General features: G+C 41.1%; 1 protein-coding gene across 1 annotated transcript in view; it reads right to left on the reverse strand.

The window, feature by feature from the left end:
• Window positions 1-19,199, reverse strand: part of LOC133519539 (glycogen debranching enzyme) — a 56,035-nt gene that overhangs the window by 23,023 nt on the left and 13,813 nt on the right. The window contains exons 14-21 of the mRNA XM_061853544.1: window positions 18,494-18,626; window positions 17,756-17,950; window positions 17,450-17,661; window positions 17,108-17,295; window positions 9,501-9,685; window positions 9,027-9,253; window positions 8,308-8,513; window positions 2,770-2,867 (exon numbers count right to left, since the gene is read on the reverse strand). Coding sequence (XP_061709528.1) covers window positions 2,770-2,867; window positions 8,308-8,513; window positions 9,027-9,253; window positions 9,501-9,685; window positions 17,108-17,295; window positions 17,450-17,661; window positions 17,756-17,950; window positions 18,494-18,626 — 1,444 coding nt within the window. The remainder of the gene's footprint in view (window positions 1-2,769; window positions 2,868-8,307; window positions 8,514-9,026; window positions 9,254-9,500; window positions 9,686-17,107; window positions 17,296-17,449; window positions 17,662-17,755; window positions 17,951-18,493; window positions 18,627-19,199) is intronic.

The raw sequence follows: 19,199 nt of genomic DNA on the forward strand, positions 1-19,199 counted from the left end.
CCTTATAAAAATGTCTTTTAAATGATATATATCGCTTGAGTATACAAGCAAGTTCCAGTGTTTAATAGCAGTATTTTTAATTCAAGCATATGTTATATCAACTAATTCCAGCCCTGTACGTACTTAAACGTAAGTAGTGGTAAACAGAAATCTAGAATTTCTCATATTCTTTCATACAAAACACCTAACAACCGGCTACATAACAAGTACTTTGTAAAACAACAGTTTATATTCGCCACTCTTTTTTTTAAATTGCTCAGTCCCTGCACGTTATCCAAAGTTGGTGTCATACAATAAAATAATGCTAAGAGTAAACCCTTTCAAACGAGATATGTCTCAACAGTATACATCCATGGGACAAATTGCCCATTCTCCTTTCCTTTTGCCTCATATATATAATAAAGTAAATAAATACTGCGATATTAAGAACTATAATGCAGGTGAAGCTAAAACAACAGTTATGTCTTGGTTAAAACATCTTAGTTATAATGAAACAGAACAACTAATGAAGGTTAATGATTGGTAAAATCAATGGTTTAACTTCTCGGTAGGCTTTGTTAGCGGTAAAGTTAGCCTTCAATTTCACTTAGTAATATTACACACTTAAACACACACACACACCACAAACACACCACACACACAATTGCTGTCTACAACGGTTAATAATATAAATTCGTGTAATACTTTTACTCTACCTAAATTGTGATCGTTCCTATTTAGTTTAAGCCTGTTGTTAGTATCAAAAATGTTTTACTATTAGTAACCTATTATGAAACCAAAACTTCAGCGTAGGATGTAATTCAAATTAGTATTGTTTCCAATCTGACTCCACAACACAGGCTTAGCCTAGTGTGGCAGTCAAAGGTTAAGGAAATCTTGTAAAAAAAAATTTTTGGTAAATAAACTATTATTTTTTTTATTATTTTTTTTTTTATTAACGCCTTTACCATACATACTGTGTAAATCTCATGAATGTGAATTTCACCACAAAATGTATGCAACATCGAATATTCAATTTCATACATATTTTCTGGGACCCTTATTATTTTGTGTTTAAAATCTTATCCCATTAATGTGCAAAGTATTTTTTAGACCTTTTTTAAAGTAATTAATTAAACATTATATTGTTTTAATTTTATTAAGTATTTTTTCTGAAGACTTTATTGATAACAATTTTACCACAATATTTTATTTTATTTATTTTATTATTAAAATTAGTTACACAGCATTACAGTATTACTACTAAGGCACTGCGAACTACAAAACATATTAAAAAAAAATACAAAAATACAAGATAAAACAAATAATAACAAAATACAATTCTGTGGCCCTAGTGAAAAAGGGTACAAGTCTCTGGCAGTTTAGGTGTATAAGGGCATAAGTGCTACGTGGAACTTACACCCCTTTACACCTGCGCTGCCAGAGACTTGTACCCTTTTTCACTAGGGCCACAGAATTAAAACATTGGATTTGGGCGACGACGTAACAGCGTGGCTCCGTAGCGTCGTCTGACTCGGCGTAGGATTCGGCAGGTTGCCCCGGAACCGCCGACACACCACACCCTTCGGCCAGAAGTCCGCGCTTGCGATGGTGTCCTGCGGCGGCCGCGGCACGCGCGCCACTAGTGGACTGAAGCGCACTTAGCGACGCGACTGCAGCTGGTGCACCCTCAGCGAGTAGCCAGTCTTCCGACGAACGTACTCCGCCACCTCGTCGGCTCCGGCGCAGTAATGTGGGCGTGACACGTACAGCGCCTTACTCGGCGTCGCGACTCGTTAACCGGCTCCGCGGCGCCACACAGAAACACGATATATTACCACGATAAATTACGGTACCACGGGTGTGTAATGTTTTTAATAATAACATTTAGCTAAATTTCATTTTATATAATTTGAATTGCATAATTTTGAAATTCAGAAATGATATAAAATAATGGTTAATGATATAAAATAACCAAATGGTATAAAATAAATTAAATAAAAACGAATTGCATAATTTTGAAAGTAATAATAGTTTAGTAGCATAATAATAATGTATTTTCATAACAGGCAACCAGTATAATGTTCACTTTGTATACCATTTTATACTCAGAACGTTTTTTATTCATAAAAACCAACATCATAATGTTGAAGGCATATAAACGCCTAGTGAAAATGGACAATCAAAAATAGCATTTGCGAGACATATGGTTCTGCCCATATGGCTGCCCACAGTTCTACCAAACACTCCTCCTCGCTTCGCTCGTCGTCGTACCTAACGGGGACCAGCCTTAAAGGTGAATAGGTAGATTGTTGTATAATTTAATAGTTTGATTGACAGCTAGTTTATCATAGAACATTATATCACGTGAACATTCGTAAAATGTTGTACTACGTACTATTTTAATTATAATACGAAATGTATGCTATAACAAGTAAAATTATTCCTAAGGATGGTTATAAAAAATGTTTTTATGATTATACAGCATTATGTCATTTAATTAGTATGACTAACAACTTTATGTGTTTTGTTTTTATACAATATAATGTTTATTATGAGTTTCAATAGTAGTTAAATGAAATTATGCTTAAAATTTGTATTAAAATTGAACGGCACCCGTTTGGAACGGCCAATCGCAACGCCGTGAGCACCCGTCCCGCACCTCACGGTTTGGTGATTCGCATGGCGAACAAAATGGCCAATATTAGGCTTCTATAGGCGGTTTTCTGTGCAAAAAATAAAGATAACGCCTACTTTTATGTCTATTTTATCCTCGTTCTGTTATCTTACCCGCGCGGCATTCGGGCGTCATGCGCGCCAGCGCGGCGCGCGTCACCACGTCGTGCACGGCGCGCAGCGTCGCCTCCGCATACGCCGGCACTAGGTACCTACACACAAACAAACACTCATTTTCAAGGCTCAATTCTGTCACTATGAATACTTATAAGTAACATAACAGGTACTAATGGGTGCCCTTTTTTTCGGATATAATGACATATTTTCACATGGCATAACGCTATTTCGCATAAATGTCACTATAAAAATACTTCAAATCGCCTAAAAAGCGGTGTTCCTAATAAATAATATTCTTTGGCCGTATATAAAAATGACTGTCGGCTATTTATAACTTCAAACTTCATAATATATTATGCGCATTATATTCTTTGGCCGTATATAATAATGACAAATGTCGGATTTTTATAACCCATCCTCACAAAGACGAATTGTTGTCATAAAAGCAGGTTAGGTAAGAACTGTGACCCCCACAAAGACTGTTGCCAGAAATACAGGTTAGGTTAGGTTAAACTGCGACCCTCACAAAGACGAACTGTTGCCAGAAAAGACGTTTAGGTTAGGTTATAACTGCGGCTCCCACAAAGATGAACTGTTGCCTGAAATGCAGGTTAGGTTAGAACTGCGGCCCTCACAAAGACGAACTGTTGTCATAAAAGCAGGAAGCAGGTTAGGTTACGTTAGAACTGCGACCCCGACAAGATGGACTGTTGTTAGAAAAGCAGCTTAGGTTAGGTTAGGCTTGATATTATGCATTAAATAAACTATTGTCAAGAAGTTAATATTAGGTAACTTAGGCGTTAGTAGTATACGTTTTAGGATATTTGCATTTAGGCTATACGGGTTATGCGTATACAAGGATTCCACATAAGAATCTTATGACATTTCACCTGTAGGATGGAAATTTATTAGACAAGACAAGTGTATGCAAATAAAAAATTAGGATATTCGAATTTAGGCTATACGGGTCATGCGTATAGAAGGATATTCGACATAAAAATCTTAAGACATTTAACCTGTAGGGTGAAAATATTTTAGGCAAGATAAGTTTATGCGCATAAAAAATAGGATAATCAATTTATTCGGATAATAGTTATGCCAAACGTTGTTATGCCCTTATGCCAATAGTTGCTACGCGAAGGAAAATGAGGCTAAAAAAATGTATGCGTTCCAATATAGACTCAGGTACTAATTCATACCTGGTTACCTAAGCAACTACTTACTTACTTTAGTTAGGTGAAAACCAAGTCACTTTAAAAAATCAAGCTTGGTTTGAAACTTGTAAGGTTCCATCCCATCAATAACAATTTCATGTAAAATATTGCCAAGATGACACCATACGGCTCGCAATGTCAATAACTTATCAGATATCATGTAGAGCCAAGCTTCTAACTCTACAAGCCCTAACTTCATTAACTCTACACCTTAGTCAAAATATATGGTTTGGTCGCTTCGCTACCATCACATGGGCGTAGTAACGAAACGGAACGGAATGATAATGTGTTTGATGGGATTTCACTTCTTTTTGTAAGATGCTTATGACAATTTTCCATTCCCTAATGAAAAATCCTAAATTCCGAACCTAGGGGCATCCTTTACACAATCTTCTTTTTACTGATTCCCCATACAAACTTCAATCCCTTTTTTACCTCTAACATCCTTTTCTTCCCCCTTTTCACTCTAACGGGTTGATTTTGGGGTTGAAAATTATTATATATCCTTACCCATAACAAAAACTATCTACATACCAAATTTAGTTTACTAAATCGGTTCATCGGTTATCGATTCCCCATACAACATTCCACCCCTCTTTTCAGTTACTTAGGGGCTAAAAATCTCAAGTTTTGCCATTTTTTTGTTGTTTGTGTACTAATACTACCCTACATACCAATTTTCAGCTTCTCAGGACTTCAGGAAGTACCCTAAGGGTTTTGATGATCATCAGCGAGTGAGGAAGTGAGTCAGGAACGAAATCGTTTTTTTTTTGATATGTATAAAATCATAAGTATAAGAGCTATGCAATTGAATTTTTTATGCTTAATGAGTCCACTATTGACATCATATCCCGAAAATTTTGTTTATCTGGTATATTTCACACCCAATTATTATATCGTATGGCTTTTCCTGAATGAAGATTTACAAAAAAAAGAAATATACATATAATTATAGTTTTAAATCTAAATTGAGCAGCCAATCCCTTGCATCTGCTGTGAGGGCAATCAGGTCTTGCATGCCTCCGGCAAACCGCCTCTTAGGACATTTCTCTACGATGTGAGCGATTGTTTGGATAGGCTCCCCACAGTCACAGGCTGGTGTCGGCGAAATTCCCCATCTGTGGAGGTTGTGATTGCAGCGCCCCACTCCCGTTCGGATACGGTTTATAGCGACCCAAATCTTCCGTTGTTCTTTAAAGCCAGTCGGCAGTTTAGTGGGGTCTATGTTGGAGTCACCATCTTGTTCTTGCCACTGCTTTCTCCACTCCGCAGAAACATTAAATGGCTCTTGGCCCTGTAGCTGGTAGTCAGACCAAATAGGTTTGCGGGATGGAAGGCGCGCTCGAGGAAGGTGGTCCAGCGTCTCTCTTATCGGTAGTGCCTGAGTGGATGATTTATCCCATTCTCGTGCAGCAGCCTGAGTTCTTCTGATGTCCGGAGGAGCAATGTGCGACAGCACGGGGAGCCATCTGGTCGGGGTAGGTAGCAAGCTGCCAGATATCGTTCGCATGACTCGGTTCAGCTGAACATCTACTTTGCTGGTATGAGCGCTTTTATACCACACTGGCGCACAGTATTCCGCCGGAGAATATACAAGGGCCATAGAAGATGACCGCAGAACATCAGTTCGAGCACCCCACGAAGTCCCGGCCAGCTTATTTATGAGGTTCACCCGTGTCTTTACCTTTTGGCTTAGGTTTTCAATGTGTGCTCTATATGTAAGTGACCTATCCAACGTGATTCCTAGGTATTTCGGATTAGGATTATGGCGGATTTTTTGATCGCAGAAAGTAACATCCACCTCTCTGTTTGCCAGGCTGTTTGTTAGGTGGAAAGCGGTAACCTCTGTTTTTGAAGGATTCGGGTGGAGTCTCCATTTGGTGTAGTACCGATGTAAAGCATCCAAGTCTCTCGCGAGCACAGCTTCGCCGGCTTCAAAACTTTTGGTCTGAATTGTGAGCGCAATGTCATCGGCGTACAGAAATTTATGACTCTGAGTGGGAGGCATGTCGCTGGTGTATATGTTAAACAGGAGGGGAGCCAGAACTGAACCCTGCGGAAGTCCGTTCTTCAGCAGCTTGTATTTACTGGCTGTGTCGCCTAAGAGCACGGTAATCTTTCGTGGCCCCATCATGTTCCCCAGGAGACGAAGGATTTTCGGAGACGGAATAATCCTGCCTACCTTGTGGATCAGTCCGCTAACCCAGACAGTGTCATACGCTGCACTTAGATCCACGAAAGCTGCCAAAGTTTTCCATCCTCGCTGAAATCCGGCTTCGATATGGCTACTAAGCGCTAAAACCTGGTCGCAGCAGCTTCTACCGGCACGAAAGCCTGCCTGCTCAGCGGGGATATGTTTATCCACTTCATCCTTAATTCTGTTGTATAGCAAGCGCTCCAGTAGCTTAAAAGTAACACTTAACAGTGATATGGGCCTGAAATTAGCCGGATCATCTGGAGTTTTTCCGGGCTTTAGTATGGCTATTACCTTAGACTTCATAAAAACGGCGGGTAATATACCAGTTTGAAAGATGTTGTTGAAGAAGTCTGTCAGCCATCGCACCGCTCTCTTACCCAGATGAGTAAGGAATTCCGGGTACATGTTATCCAGCCCAGCGGCTTTCCCGCATTTAACATACCTCAGAGACTGGCAGACCTCGTCCGCGCGGAAAGGTGAATCAAAAGCCGTACATCGATTTTGAGAGCCGAGCAGGGCCTTGTTTTCGCGTCTGATATTTTTAGCAAAGGCTTTGTCTACATGCGCACTCTTTGTGATGTTTTTGAGGCGTTCCGCGATGTTGTCCGGGTGCACAGTAGCTGGTCTAGTGTCAGTCAGTCCACCACCAGCCAGTTTCCGCAGTAGAGCCCAGCTTTTCCTACTCGAGTGTGTGAAGTTCATACCTTCGACGCTGTTCATCCATTTCTGCCGACGAGCCTCCCCCAGGGCCGCCAGGAGTTTATTTGCATTGGAAACTTCGTTTTTTTCGAGGTACTCTTGATATATTTCTTCAATTTCCGGAGACCAACCAGGGATATATTCTTTTCTAAAGCCTCTAGGAATGCATCTTTTGGCCGCACCTATGACCATGCCGCAGAATCTATCATAGTTTGATGCTTCTGGTTTTAGCCATCTTATGTTTGCATCTACTTGGTGTTTATATGCTTCCCAGTCAGCCTTTATCATATTCCAGCGTGGTTTTGGTAAAGAGTTGACAATCGGGACCTCCAATCCTATCTTCACAAGAGCGGGGCGATGCTGACTACGGGGAAAGTCATTAAGGATTACTCTGCTAATAGGTAGTATATTTCCATGTTCATCCTCAGAGGCAAAACAGAGGTCTGGATTAGTATCGCGCTGCCACCGTGCCGATCGGAATGATCCTTTCTGTTTGGCGTCGAAAATAAGATGGAGGTTTTCATCCATACACCACTTATTTAGGATCTCGCCGTTGGGATTGTTGGATGGGTATCCCCAGGCAGAGTGTCGACTGTTGAAATCCCCCAAGAAGATCGTTGGGTGTGGGTAAGTTTTAAAGGGAGGGTTTGAGAAGACATTGTTAGGAGGCTTGTATACTGATGTTAAGGAGATGTCACATATTTTTAAAGTAATTACCTCTAAGTTATTATGGGCAGACACTTCTATTATTTGTGCACTTGTGATAGTGGATCTTACGTAAACAGCTGAACCATAAATAGGTGAAAGGGTATAGGCTACTAAGTTAAAACCCGGGATGTTCCCGCGGTTGTCAAATTTTGTTATATTATCTATGTGATGTTCCTGGACGGTTATCACGTCAACATGGTGATCATGAGCAAGTCGTGCAAGGTAGTCGCATTTAGATTGTGACATACCTTCAATGTTAATTTGCAGTATAAGGACAGAAGGTCCTAAACTTTTTGTCGATTGGCCCGCTAAGGGGCCAACTATTGAGCGCATTGTATTTTTAAATCGAGCTTTGAACACAGGAATAGCTGGGAGGCTCAGAGGGAGCAGATCCAGCTTGCCAGGAACAGTCGGAATCTATTAGCCGTCTTCAGAGTGAAGCCGTTGCCCGGGGTGGACCGCGAGGAGGTAGATTCTGACCAATTACCACCCCAAGTTATGACGGTTCAAAAAACGACGAAGCGCTTCGAGTAAAGGTAGGTAGGGTCCTCGCGCTTCGCGGTCGTCCGTCTCGGCGGCCGCACTACCGTGCCCCGAGATATGGCTCTGAACTCGTAATAGTAATTGGTGAGTTTTAATCTCACCTGACCAAAAGAAAGAAGTAGATTTTTTTTCAGTAACGTATTGTTGATAAAGCGGGTAAGCCTGTACACAGACCTCGGCAGCTCGGAGAGAGGAGCCAGCAGCTCCCGCAGGCGCGCGGCCACGGCGGCGAGGCGCGGCGCGGCGCGCGGCGCGGCGCGCGGCGCGGCCAGCCGCCGCCACGTGTAGTCCAGCAGCCAGTCGCCCGCGCGCAGGTTGTCGCACAGCGCGTGCCCCAGCGCCTCGCCCGCGCGGACCTCCTCCAGCAGCGACACCGCGCCCTACGTGCCACATCGCTATTTATCTGATACCACTACACAAGGTTAAATACCGAGTTAACCATTCCTAAACTGTGTTGTCTCCAGAAAATATTTTTATTTTATCTTGCCGTAACGTTTATTTTGAGGGGAAGTAATTGAATGATAGGCCGTTTTTGAAACTGATCTGCAAAAAATAGTATTCGGACGGCGTACAAAAATTTACAAACTAATTTTAATTAACTAGGTATTAGTAAATAACTTCGAAGTGGGTCGGTTTAATGTAATTATAATTCATAAATTAATACTTCATCCCTAGTTTTTAATTAAAATTAATTCACAGATTTAATTAAACGGTATCATAGAAAAACTGGTTAAAATCATCAAAGTGTTTATTATAATAAGATCTATAGAGAATATCCAACGAGTTTCCAAAAGTAAATAAAACGATTTTACTAGATCTCGGATTTCCGAAACGCTTTCGGCACTCGCGGTCTCGGGCCTCTCGAAAGTCCCACGTGTGTACAGAATACCGACCTGCAGGCCGGCGTAGACGAGCGGGCCGTGGCCGGGCACGTCGTAGACGCCCCCGGCGCCCGCGTCGCGCTCCTCCGCGTCGCACCGGTACAGCAGCGCGTTGAAGTCGGCCAGGTCGAGCGGCTGCAGGGCGCGCTCCAGGCCCAGCGCGTCGGGCGCGCGCGCCTCCCACGCCCGCAGCGCGCGCGCCGCGGCGTCCAGCGCGGCGCGGTGCGCGGCGCGAGGCGCTGGAAGCGTGCTCATAGTTACATACACAGTAAACAAAATATTGGGATATAAATAACTTTAAAGAAAATACGACTTTGCCGTCTGACAAAATAATTGGTGAACACTTCAGCTAACACAAGTTAACTAAGAAAAAAGAATTAAATAATATGGGGTACTACATTAAATAGAGCACTAGTTGTATATAGCGGGATTCGCGGGACGCGATCTGACTCCTAAACGTGGCAAGAGTATTATACAGTTTGTCACCTATCCGCACGGCTATCACCGCGCCGGGCGGGAAGGCGCGCCAGTCCAGCACGGTGTGGACGCCGTCCCTCCGAGCGGCCGCCACGAACCGCGCAGCGTCCGGCGCCGGCCGGCGACGGACGGCGGCCGTCCACTGCTCCAGGCCGTTGATGAAGCGCGGATTTTTGGTGTACACCGCGCCGCTCCTAAATACAATGATTAACTTAAAAAAATTGGCATGCGCGGCAAAAGGAACGGGTCAGCCATTTCATTACAAATTGACTGCGCAGCGCTGATTTTCAATCAGAGTAGGTCTCTCGTTTCAAGGGTTCCATACATCACACAATTTTAAAGTTTTTTTTTGTACGTGAAACTTCTTAAAAATCCCGAATGATTAGATTAGATTTATTTATTTCTTAAAGAAAAAGACACAGTATTTTACACAAAAGGATAAAACAAAGGCTTTCACTAAAAGATCGTCGACTTAACACGGGTCGGATTACATGTATTGTAACGGAAAGTATTATAGCGCCGTGTCTTACATCTCTGCTACTATAATAGCTATGTGTATAATTTTTGTATCGATATTTTGTAGTGACGAGCATCACTACAAAATATCGACTAGATTCTTACATAGGAAACAATTGACATAACCTACCAACTTTGAAGGTCGTATTTTCGACAAAATAACATACACCGGAGTGTGACACTTGTCTAGAACGGCTACGTATCCTGTCAACTCTCGTCAAATCCTTATATAAAGCCTCCTGACTGGCTAATTTTGGAACACTGGCTCAAAGAAGCCGCATGTTCTTAGCGAAACTTCACATGAAAATTGCACCAAAACTACTGAGCAGAACTTTACGACCTGCTCATCAAAATGTTCCTTGTCTCTCACTGCCGCTATTTATTTTGGTAATCTTTCGATCCTTTAAGTATTTCCGAAATTATGTGCAACTGTGGTTAAAAAAACACATATTGAATATCTGCAGATTGGTTGTAAACAACTTGACATTTGATGTACCGAATAAATTTAATAGTTTAAAAAACGCTAGAAAAACACGCTTTTATAAATTCACGTAAAAACCAAAAACTCAATATATAATAGGTTTGTTATAACTTTGAAACCGGATCGTGTTCAAAGTCTATTACGTGACCTTTCTCACAAGTGCAAACACGACTATGATACGATATTCCATCATGGAATGCCAGTGCCTATTTTCCGGCTTCATCATCAGACCTTGAAACCTAATCGTGGTCAAAGTTCATTACAAGACTTATCTAACAAATCCAAACACAGCTATGATACGATGTTCCATCATGAAGTTCCAGTTCATATCTTCCGGTTCCATCATCAGATCAGTTCGACAGTACCATATTATTGTATTGTCGTCAGAACTACATACAACTGCCAATTTTCATGACATTACGAGTACAATCCTTGGAAGATGGTTAAATTAGTTACCTTAGATTCCATTACATAGTTACATACAGGTCGATCTAATAAAAATCGTGTTAAAAACAAGATTTGTTTCTACGCAAATAAAGATGACATCGCAAATGAAACAAAGTAGAAAGTTGTATTGAAAATATAATTGTTAGTAGCTAATATTAGTCCCGTAAAATACCGTAAATATTAAAAAACATTTATTTTATTTAAACATCATTCGGTTTGGAAAAGCTTTGTACGATGTACTCCTCAATTAAGCTCTTCTGGTGAAGAATGAAGCAACACCAGGTAGTAGTACTATCTTCTTTTTATTAACTTAATAATTAGATACAAGTAAAATTTTGGTATTTGGATAATCTTTCTTAATATATGCGTAGCCGCTTCGGCTGTACGGCGCAGTCTAATGTAGGTACCTACTGGTTGCTGCGTCACACACAAATTGGTTTTAATTATTTGTAAAATACTTTCTAGTTGTAATACAAATAAATGAGTACGTTCGTGAATTAAAGAATCCATTTAAAGTATTGTTGAATTGTATTTGGATTTAGTTTTCATTGGAGGAATTGTAAAAAATTAATACTGTTTAGTTTGTTGTCCCATTATATTTCGCAACTTCATTCTTTGCGATTTATTGTTTACATATTGTAGTTACGCTCCCACGCATCAGCCTTGCACGATTTTTAAAGTTTTTTTTTTTTTTTTTTCTTATACTGGTAACACTGAAAACTTGCTCCCATCCCCTCTACGGCATCATGGTAGGTCCGTCAACCGCCATATTCTAATCATTCAACGGTTCCGTGCTCAAGCCTTCGCACGTCACGCAACACTCAATACTCATCAATATGAAGAGGAAAAGCAGCAACAACGACGACGATGAATATATTCGTAATAAAATAAAAAAATTGGAGCGCAGACTTTGGCAGAAGTCTCGCCGCCGCATAAGAATAACCGACTCGTCGGATAATGATAGCAGCGGTAAGTCTATAAAGAACACATTATATTATAAAAGTGATGCGTACTGCTAAAATTGGGCTGTTACTGTCACGCTATAAAACGATGCGAGCTACTATCCTGGGTAGTCTCTGTCGTAATTCAAAAACCTGTAAGACTTTTGTAAAAAGCTTCAATGTAATGCGAGAAACTATCCTGGGTTATCTCTGTTACAAAACACAAGCTAAGATTTTAGCTACACACCCTTTAAAAAACGTTTTTGTTCGAAACAGGCGAAGACGGGTCCGTTTCGGCCGATATTGAACCACGTGCTTCACGTCGAGCCTCGGCGGGTCAAGGGTCACAACAGTCTGCTTCGCCAGTACCGGGGACATCGCACAAGGAGCAAACAGCTGCAGCGCAACCCAGCCGAGATCCTGTACGTCCAACATCTCCTCAACCTGGCCCGTCGTCTGCACCAGATCAGTATGTACCCGCCGAGCCCGCAGACCCCCCGGAGCCCGCACCGTCCTCGCTCGAGGACATAAAATTAGACGAGGACATCCTCAATTTACTGGGCGAGGCCCCAAAATTGGATACACCTTTGGGAAAAGGTATTCATAAAGACGTAGCTTGTAGATGGCAGGAGGTATTAAACAGGGGATTACAAAAAGAAGTTAAGGACAAGTTAACTGAAGAATACCTAATACCTAACAATTGTACTTTGTTAGTCCCTCCCATTTTAAACCCTGAAGCAAAAGTAGCGTTGCCTGATGCTTTGATAAAAAGAGACACCTCATTAATGCTGAGACAAAAACAGATAGCATTAGCGTTGTCGGCACTCTCGCAGGCTATGGATATAGTAATAAAACAAAAGTCTTCAGCGCCTGATATACTAAAACCTATTAGCGACGCATGTCGTATTCTATGCGATTCTCATTTTACAGAAACAAAAATGAGAAGAAACTTTGTGATTTCCGCTATAAACACTGATTTAAAGGATACTCTAATTAATACAGAAAGGGACAAATTTTTATTTGGCGAGAACGTGTCTGAAAAACTGAAAGCTGCGCAGACTGTACAAAAATCAGGAGATACATTAAAAAATACACAAAAGTCATACAATCCATTTAATAAAGCAAATTTTATAAAGAAAAATAGGTTTCAACAAAATAAAGGGAATTTAAACTACAACACCCCGTATCGGAAGATGACGAATTACAACAGCAAGTCAGATGCGGGGCGGCCTCGTGCAGCAGCGCGGCCCGCGCCGGCGCCCTCCAGCAGGTACAACACCCGCTACCGGGCCCGCGAGCGCCAGCGCGAGCGCTCGCGCACACCTCCTCGGAGATACCAGCGGAGACAATAGACCATGAGGTAAAATACGCCGGCCGCTTACAGCACTTCACTGAATCCTGGTCAGACATCACTGATGATCCTGTTATTTTATCGTGGACACAGGGTTATAAGATACCATTTTTATCTTCTCCAATTTGCCAAGATCCTCCTTTAGTGTATTCAAAATCAGAGCAAGAAAGATTTGATTACAATATGTCTATTAAAAAGCTATTAGAAATAAACGCAATTTCAATATGCGAACACCACCCTGACGAATTCCTATCTAGCGTATTTTTAATACCTAAACCTGACGGTAGTAAGAGATTTATATTAAATTTAAAACGTTTAAATGAATTTGTAAAAACAACCCATTTTAAAATGGAGGATTATCGTACAGCGTCAAAACTAATTACTAAGAATTGTTACATGGCTACGATTGATTTAAAAGATGCATATTATCTAATCCCCATTTACGAACCACATAGAAAGTACTTTCGGTTCATGTTAGATGATGTTTTATACGAATTTAATTGTTTATGTTTTGGGTTATCGTCCTCGCCGTATGTGTTTACAAAAATTCTGAAACCAGTATACGAATACCTCAGATGCGAGAAATATCTATCTTGTTGTTATTTAGATGATACCCTCTGTATAGGAAAAACATACGATGAATGCAAACAGAACGTAAATTTAACAATATCTACATTAAAAAAGCTTGGTTTTCTGATTAACTATGAAAAAAGTTGCTTAATCCCAAGTACCAGTTGCAAATATCTAGGATTTATATTCGATTCAAAGAATATGCAATTAAAATTACCCTCATCAAAAATAAATAAAATAAGAAAAAATGTCAATTCATTTTTAAATGTTAATAAGTGTAAATTACGCGACTTTGCAAAACTAATTGGTCTTCTTACGTCAGCTTGCCCTGCATTGCAATTTTCCTGGTTGTACACCAAATTACTTGAAAGACACAAATATTTGTGTTTACTAGATAACCCTAGTTACCATGCAGTTATATCAATCCCAAAAACCTTACATTCAGATTTATTATGGTGGGCACAACACGTAGATCGTAATTTCAACCCTTTTAAATTTAATCAATTTAAAACAGAAATTTATTCTGACGCTTCTACTACAGGATGGGGGGCTTACAACGATGGTAATGAAGCTCACGGGTATTGGAAGGAATCTGAAAGATTATGTCACATAAATGAACTGGAATTGAAAGCAGCATTGTTTGGCTTAAAGGTTTTCGCTCATGATATGTATGATTGCGAAATACTCTTACGTATTGACAACACCACGGCCATTTCATGCATAAATAGAATGGGTAGTGTACAATTCGAACATTTAAACTTAATTGCAAGGGAATTATGGCAGTGGTGCGAAAATCGTAAAATTATGGTTTTTGCTTCATACATAAACACGAAGGAAAACATTCAAGCTGATGAATTATCCCGTAAAAAATTTAGTGATACTGAATGGGAATTAGGAAACTATGCTTATGATCGAATAAAACAGTTATTCGGTGAACCGGAGGTAGATTTATTTGCCAGCCGATGTAATGCTAAATGTCACAAATATGTCACATGGAAAAATGATCCCGACGCTTGGAAAATAGATGCTTTTACAATATCTTGGAGAAAACTATATTTTTACGCATTCCCTCCATTCGCTTTGATTTTAAAAATGCTTCAAAAAATTATACACGACCGAGCAGAGGGCATTGTAGTTGTTCCAAATTGGCCAACACAACCTTGGTTCCCATTATTTAAACAATTAATCGTTTCAGAGTCCATACATTTTGATCCTAATGTTTATTTGTTGCAATCTCCTTTCAGAACAACCCACAGTCTTCACAAGACTCTGTCACTAGTTGCCGCCAGATTATCAGGAAAACATTATTGAAGAGGTCATTGACCCCTAGGTCTGTAGAAATAATGTTGTCATCGTTAAGCGATAGCACTTACAAACAATATAATGGTTGTATACAGTCATGGCTTACCTTTTGCAAATATAATGGATATGATTATGAAAATACGTCTGTAGATGTTGTAATTAATTTTCTAACTGAGATATTCGATTCAGGTGCCAAGTATGGCACTCTTAATAATTATAGATCTGCTTTGTCATTGTTATTAGGAAAAACCCTTGATGACGAAAAAATCAAGCGTTTTATGAAGGGTGTTTTTAGATTGAGACCTACAGCACCGAAATATAACTTAACATGGGATCCTAGCATTGTGTTAAACTTTCTGGCTCAAAAATGGCCCAACGAAGGTCTAAATCTAGAAACACTTTCCAAAAAGACACTCACTCTGTTGGCTTTAGCTACCGCACACCGTGTACAAACTTTTTCGTTGATTCAAATGCAAAATATTGATATGAGCTATGCTTCTGAAATAATTATTAAAATACCTGATATAATAAAGACGTCTCGACCAAATACTTCACAACCGGTGTTGAGACTTCCATTTTTTAATGAAAAACCAGAAATTTGTCCAGCTAGATGTATACAGACATACATAAATAAAACTAATTCACTTCGCAGTTTAGAAAACAACACTTTATTTATCAGCTATAAGAAACCACACTCAAAAGTATCATCACAAACATTGAGTCACTGGATTAAAGACACACTTCACAATAGCGGTATAGACACAAAAATATTCACTGCCCATAGTACTAGGCATTCGGCCACTTCTACAGCCAACAGATTGGGTGTTAGCTTAGATGTTATACGCAAGACTGCAGGTTGGAGTGATTCCTCTTGCGTTTTTGCCAAATTTTACAATAAAGAAATTGTAGTTGATTGCAATCAGTTTGCTCAGGCAATTCTCTCATCAACGAAGAACCTGTAAAGAAGAAATTATATGATTAATATGACATCATGATGAAAAATAAATAGCAAATTATATATACTATCTTGTTTTGATTACATAACCTGTATGCTTACCTTAGAAGAGGTATTTTTTTGTCTTTAATTTGATTTATTTTATCTCCTCTGTGAGTTTGAGAATTATTTCACATTTGCTCTGAACATCCTACAATATGTAAACAATAAATCGCAAAGAATGAAGTTGCGAAATATAATTGATGATCAAACGAACTTACCAAGTGAAGTTCGATCACAATTATGTGAGCAACTTCATTCGACGCGATTTATCACAACCCACCCTCAACATTTAAAAATATTGTTGGCTGACGGCACCCTACCCGACTTAAGTAAAAATGGTGAAATAGATTCTCAGTAATTATGTATGCTTTAAACAAAATGATTAGAATATGGCGGTTGACGGACCTACCATGATGCCGTAGAGGGGATGGGAGCAAGTTTTCAGTGTTACCAGTATAAGAAAAAAAAAAAAAAAAAAAAAACTTTAAAAATCGTGCAAGGCTGATGCGTGGGAGCGTAACTACAATATGTAAACAATAAATCGCGTCGAATGAAGTTGCTCACATAATTGTGATCGAACTTCACTTGGTAAGTTCGTTTGATCATCAAATTTCCTGGTAGATGGCGCTGTTCCAGACGCAAACTAAGTAATGCTAGTTTATCATAGAATCTATATAAGAAACTGTCACATTTCAAAATAAATGATTGGTAACGTAGCAACTTATTCAAATACATTGAACACAGTCGTAAGTTAACATATTTCTGTAAAGCAATTCACACAATCCTCGGTATTCCTACCCGGGCTGCGGCTCCATCTCAACGAGAACTTCCTCTAAAGCTTCCACAAAGCGCAGCGGCGGGGGAACACCCGCCGGCGGCGCCGAGAACGTCGTGAGTGTACAAGAAACGAAGCGCCGAGACGGGGACCAGAGGCGGATTACTGCCATCACGGCGTCCGTCATCGTCAGATACTGCCACGTACGGCACATTCATATACTCCATATGTGTTACCTGGGCTGAAGCTCCATCTCAAAGAGTATCTCCTCGAGATCTCCCTCGAAGCGCAGCGGCGGAGGCAGCGCAGCATCCCCTTGCGGCGCCGCGAAGGCGGTGTGCGCGGCCAGCAGCACCGAGCGCCGCGACCGGGAGCAGTGGCGCGTCACCGCCGTCACCGCATCCGTCATCTGGTCCACATATACCTGGTGCACATAGGCGGAACCTTATATTTAAAACCCTCGGCAAAATTTAAAAAGTGCCATCTATCACTTCACTTTCGCGAGGCGTTCATGTCGTCCCTCGTTAGTTCCTCACTCGGGGTACATCTTTTGGTTCGTGGAGGCACTCGTAACGTACCTCATCGTAGCCTTGCTGAGCGAGCTGATAGTGCAGCAGGTTGAGCTCCCTCCTGGCCTGTATCAGGCCGTGCGACGGGCCCACGTCGCCCTCCTCGGTGCCCCACGCGGGGTAGAGCCTCGCCTCGTCCACCACGTGTATGTGGTGCGGGACGAGCTCGTCCAACCCGCGCGTGGAGCCCGACGCGCAGTACGCCATGGTCACTAGCGCCGCTGCAAAACAAAAACGATTAAAATATCGATTCGGTAAGGCTGATGATCTGCGAAAAGTAGGACGGAATGTGAGGTCCTCGGTTGAACGGCGTACCTGTGGGCAGCACGTCGTGCACGGAGCGCTTCTCGAGCGGCGAGGGGTTGTCGTGCGTGAGGTCGAGCAGCACGGCGGGCGCCACGCCCGGCCGGGCCGCGTCCACCCCGGCGCGGCGGAAGGCTCCCACCGGGCGCCCGCCGAAGCGGTGCAGCAGGCGGCCTTGCTCGCGCGAGTCCCACGCCGCCTGCGCCTCTGACACCGACAAAATTAATAGTTACATTACAATAGGTTCCTTATCGTTGTCCTGATAATTAATGACGGTAGATGATGTACAGTCCGTACAAAGATTAACAATTCGCCCGTCAGCACTTTCCGTCACATAGCATAAACTTATTACCTATTTTACCGCCGCGGAGTGTATTCATCGAGCAACTAACACAACAAAAAATTCAAAAAAAAAAAAAACTAATTGTACCATATTATCAATAAATCGTCATTTCGGCGGAAACTGCAGTGTTATCATAATCAACTATCATCTCAAGACTGTGCGAGGAACGTCCCGTACAAGTGGTCATAATATCACCTGTGAGTTATAACTTACGACTTTGAAATAATTTCGATGAAAACTTTATGATTTGACAAAAAAGCTAACGGCCGACAGACGAAACCTTCAGAAATGGCGCACCATAAAAACCGTACAGTAAAAGAAAGCCGTCAAAATCCCGAATGGAATAAAGAGTCAGGGGCCGAGTTTTGAACGACCGGCCACGAACAGTTCACATACAGGAGACTCACCTCGGATGAGCGCGGAGATGCCGAGCCGGTTGACGAAGATGTTGTCGACGTGGTCCGAGTTGGTGAACAGTTCCGCCGCCACGAACAGGTCCGGCTTCACGTTGCGCGCGCAATCCATCATGTACTCTGCCACCTGACATACACACATCGATAAACATAAGGTCATTAACATTGGTGCGTTAGCTAACCCAAAAGGCAGAACTTTGGAATAAAAAAGGCCTGTGTCTGTTGTAAAATATGCTATTGTTCTTTGTTAATATTCAGTAGCATTTTTTTTTATAATTGCGCTATTTATGTAAACATAACATGTAATTTTCAATTAGAAATAATTATATACCTATATTTTCTATACCAAGTTTGTTTTAACAACTGACATCGTATAGTATTATTCATAACCGGCTGCCACATCTAACAAGCCGTTTGTAATAGTTTGTCCCTTTCTAGCATTTTGATAGTTATGTTTTTAGAGAGAAATAAAAATCCCGTCAATAATATCTGCACGTAAAATGTTGCCAAGACAAAACTATAAGGCTCGCACTGTCAAAAAGTTATAAGATCTCTTCTAGAGCCAATCTTCTTAAACGACAAGATCCTAACATTTCTAACTTCACAAACTCTACACCTTAGTCAAAATATATGGCTGGGCCGCTTAGTGAAGCGGCCAGCGGCCGTTGTCGGCCGTCACGAGGTCGTAAGGTGAGAAAAT

Source organism: Cydia pomonella, chromosome 7 (assembly GCF_033807575.1).
Source record: "Cydia pomonella isolate Wapato2018A chromosome 7, ilCydPomo1, whole genome shotgun sequence".
NCBI classification, from domain to species: Eukaryota; Metazoa; Arthropoda; class Insecta; order Lepidoptera; family Tortricidae; genus Cydia; species Cydia pomonella.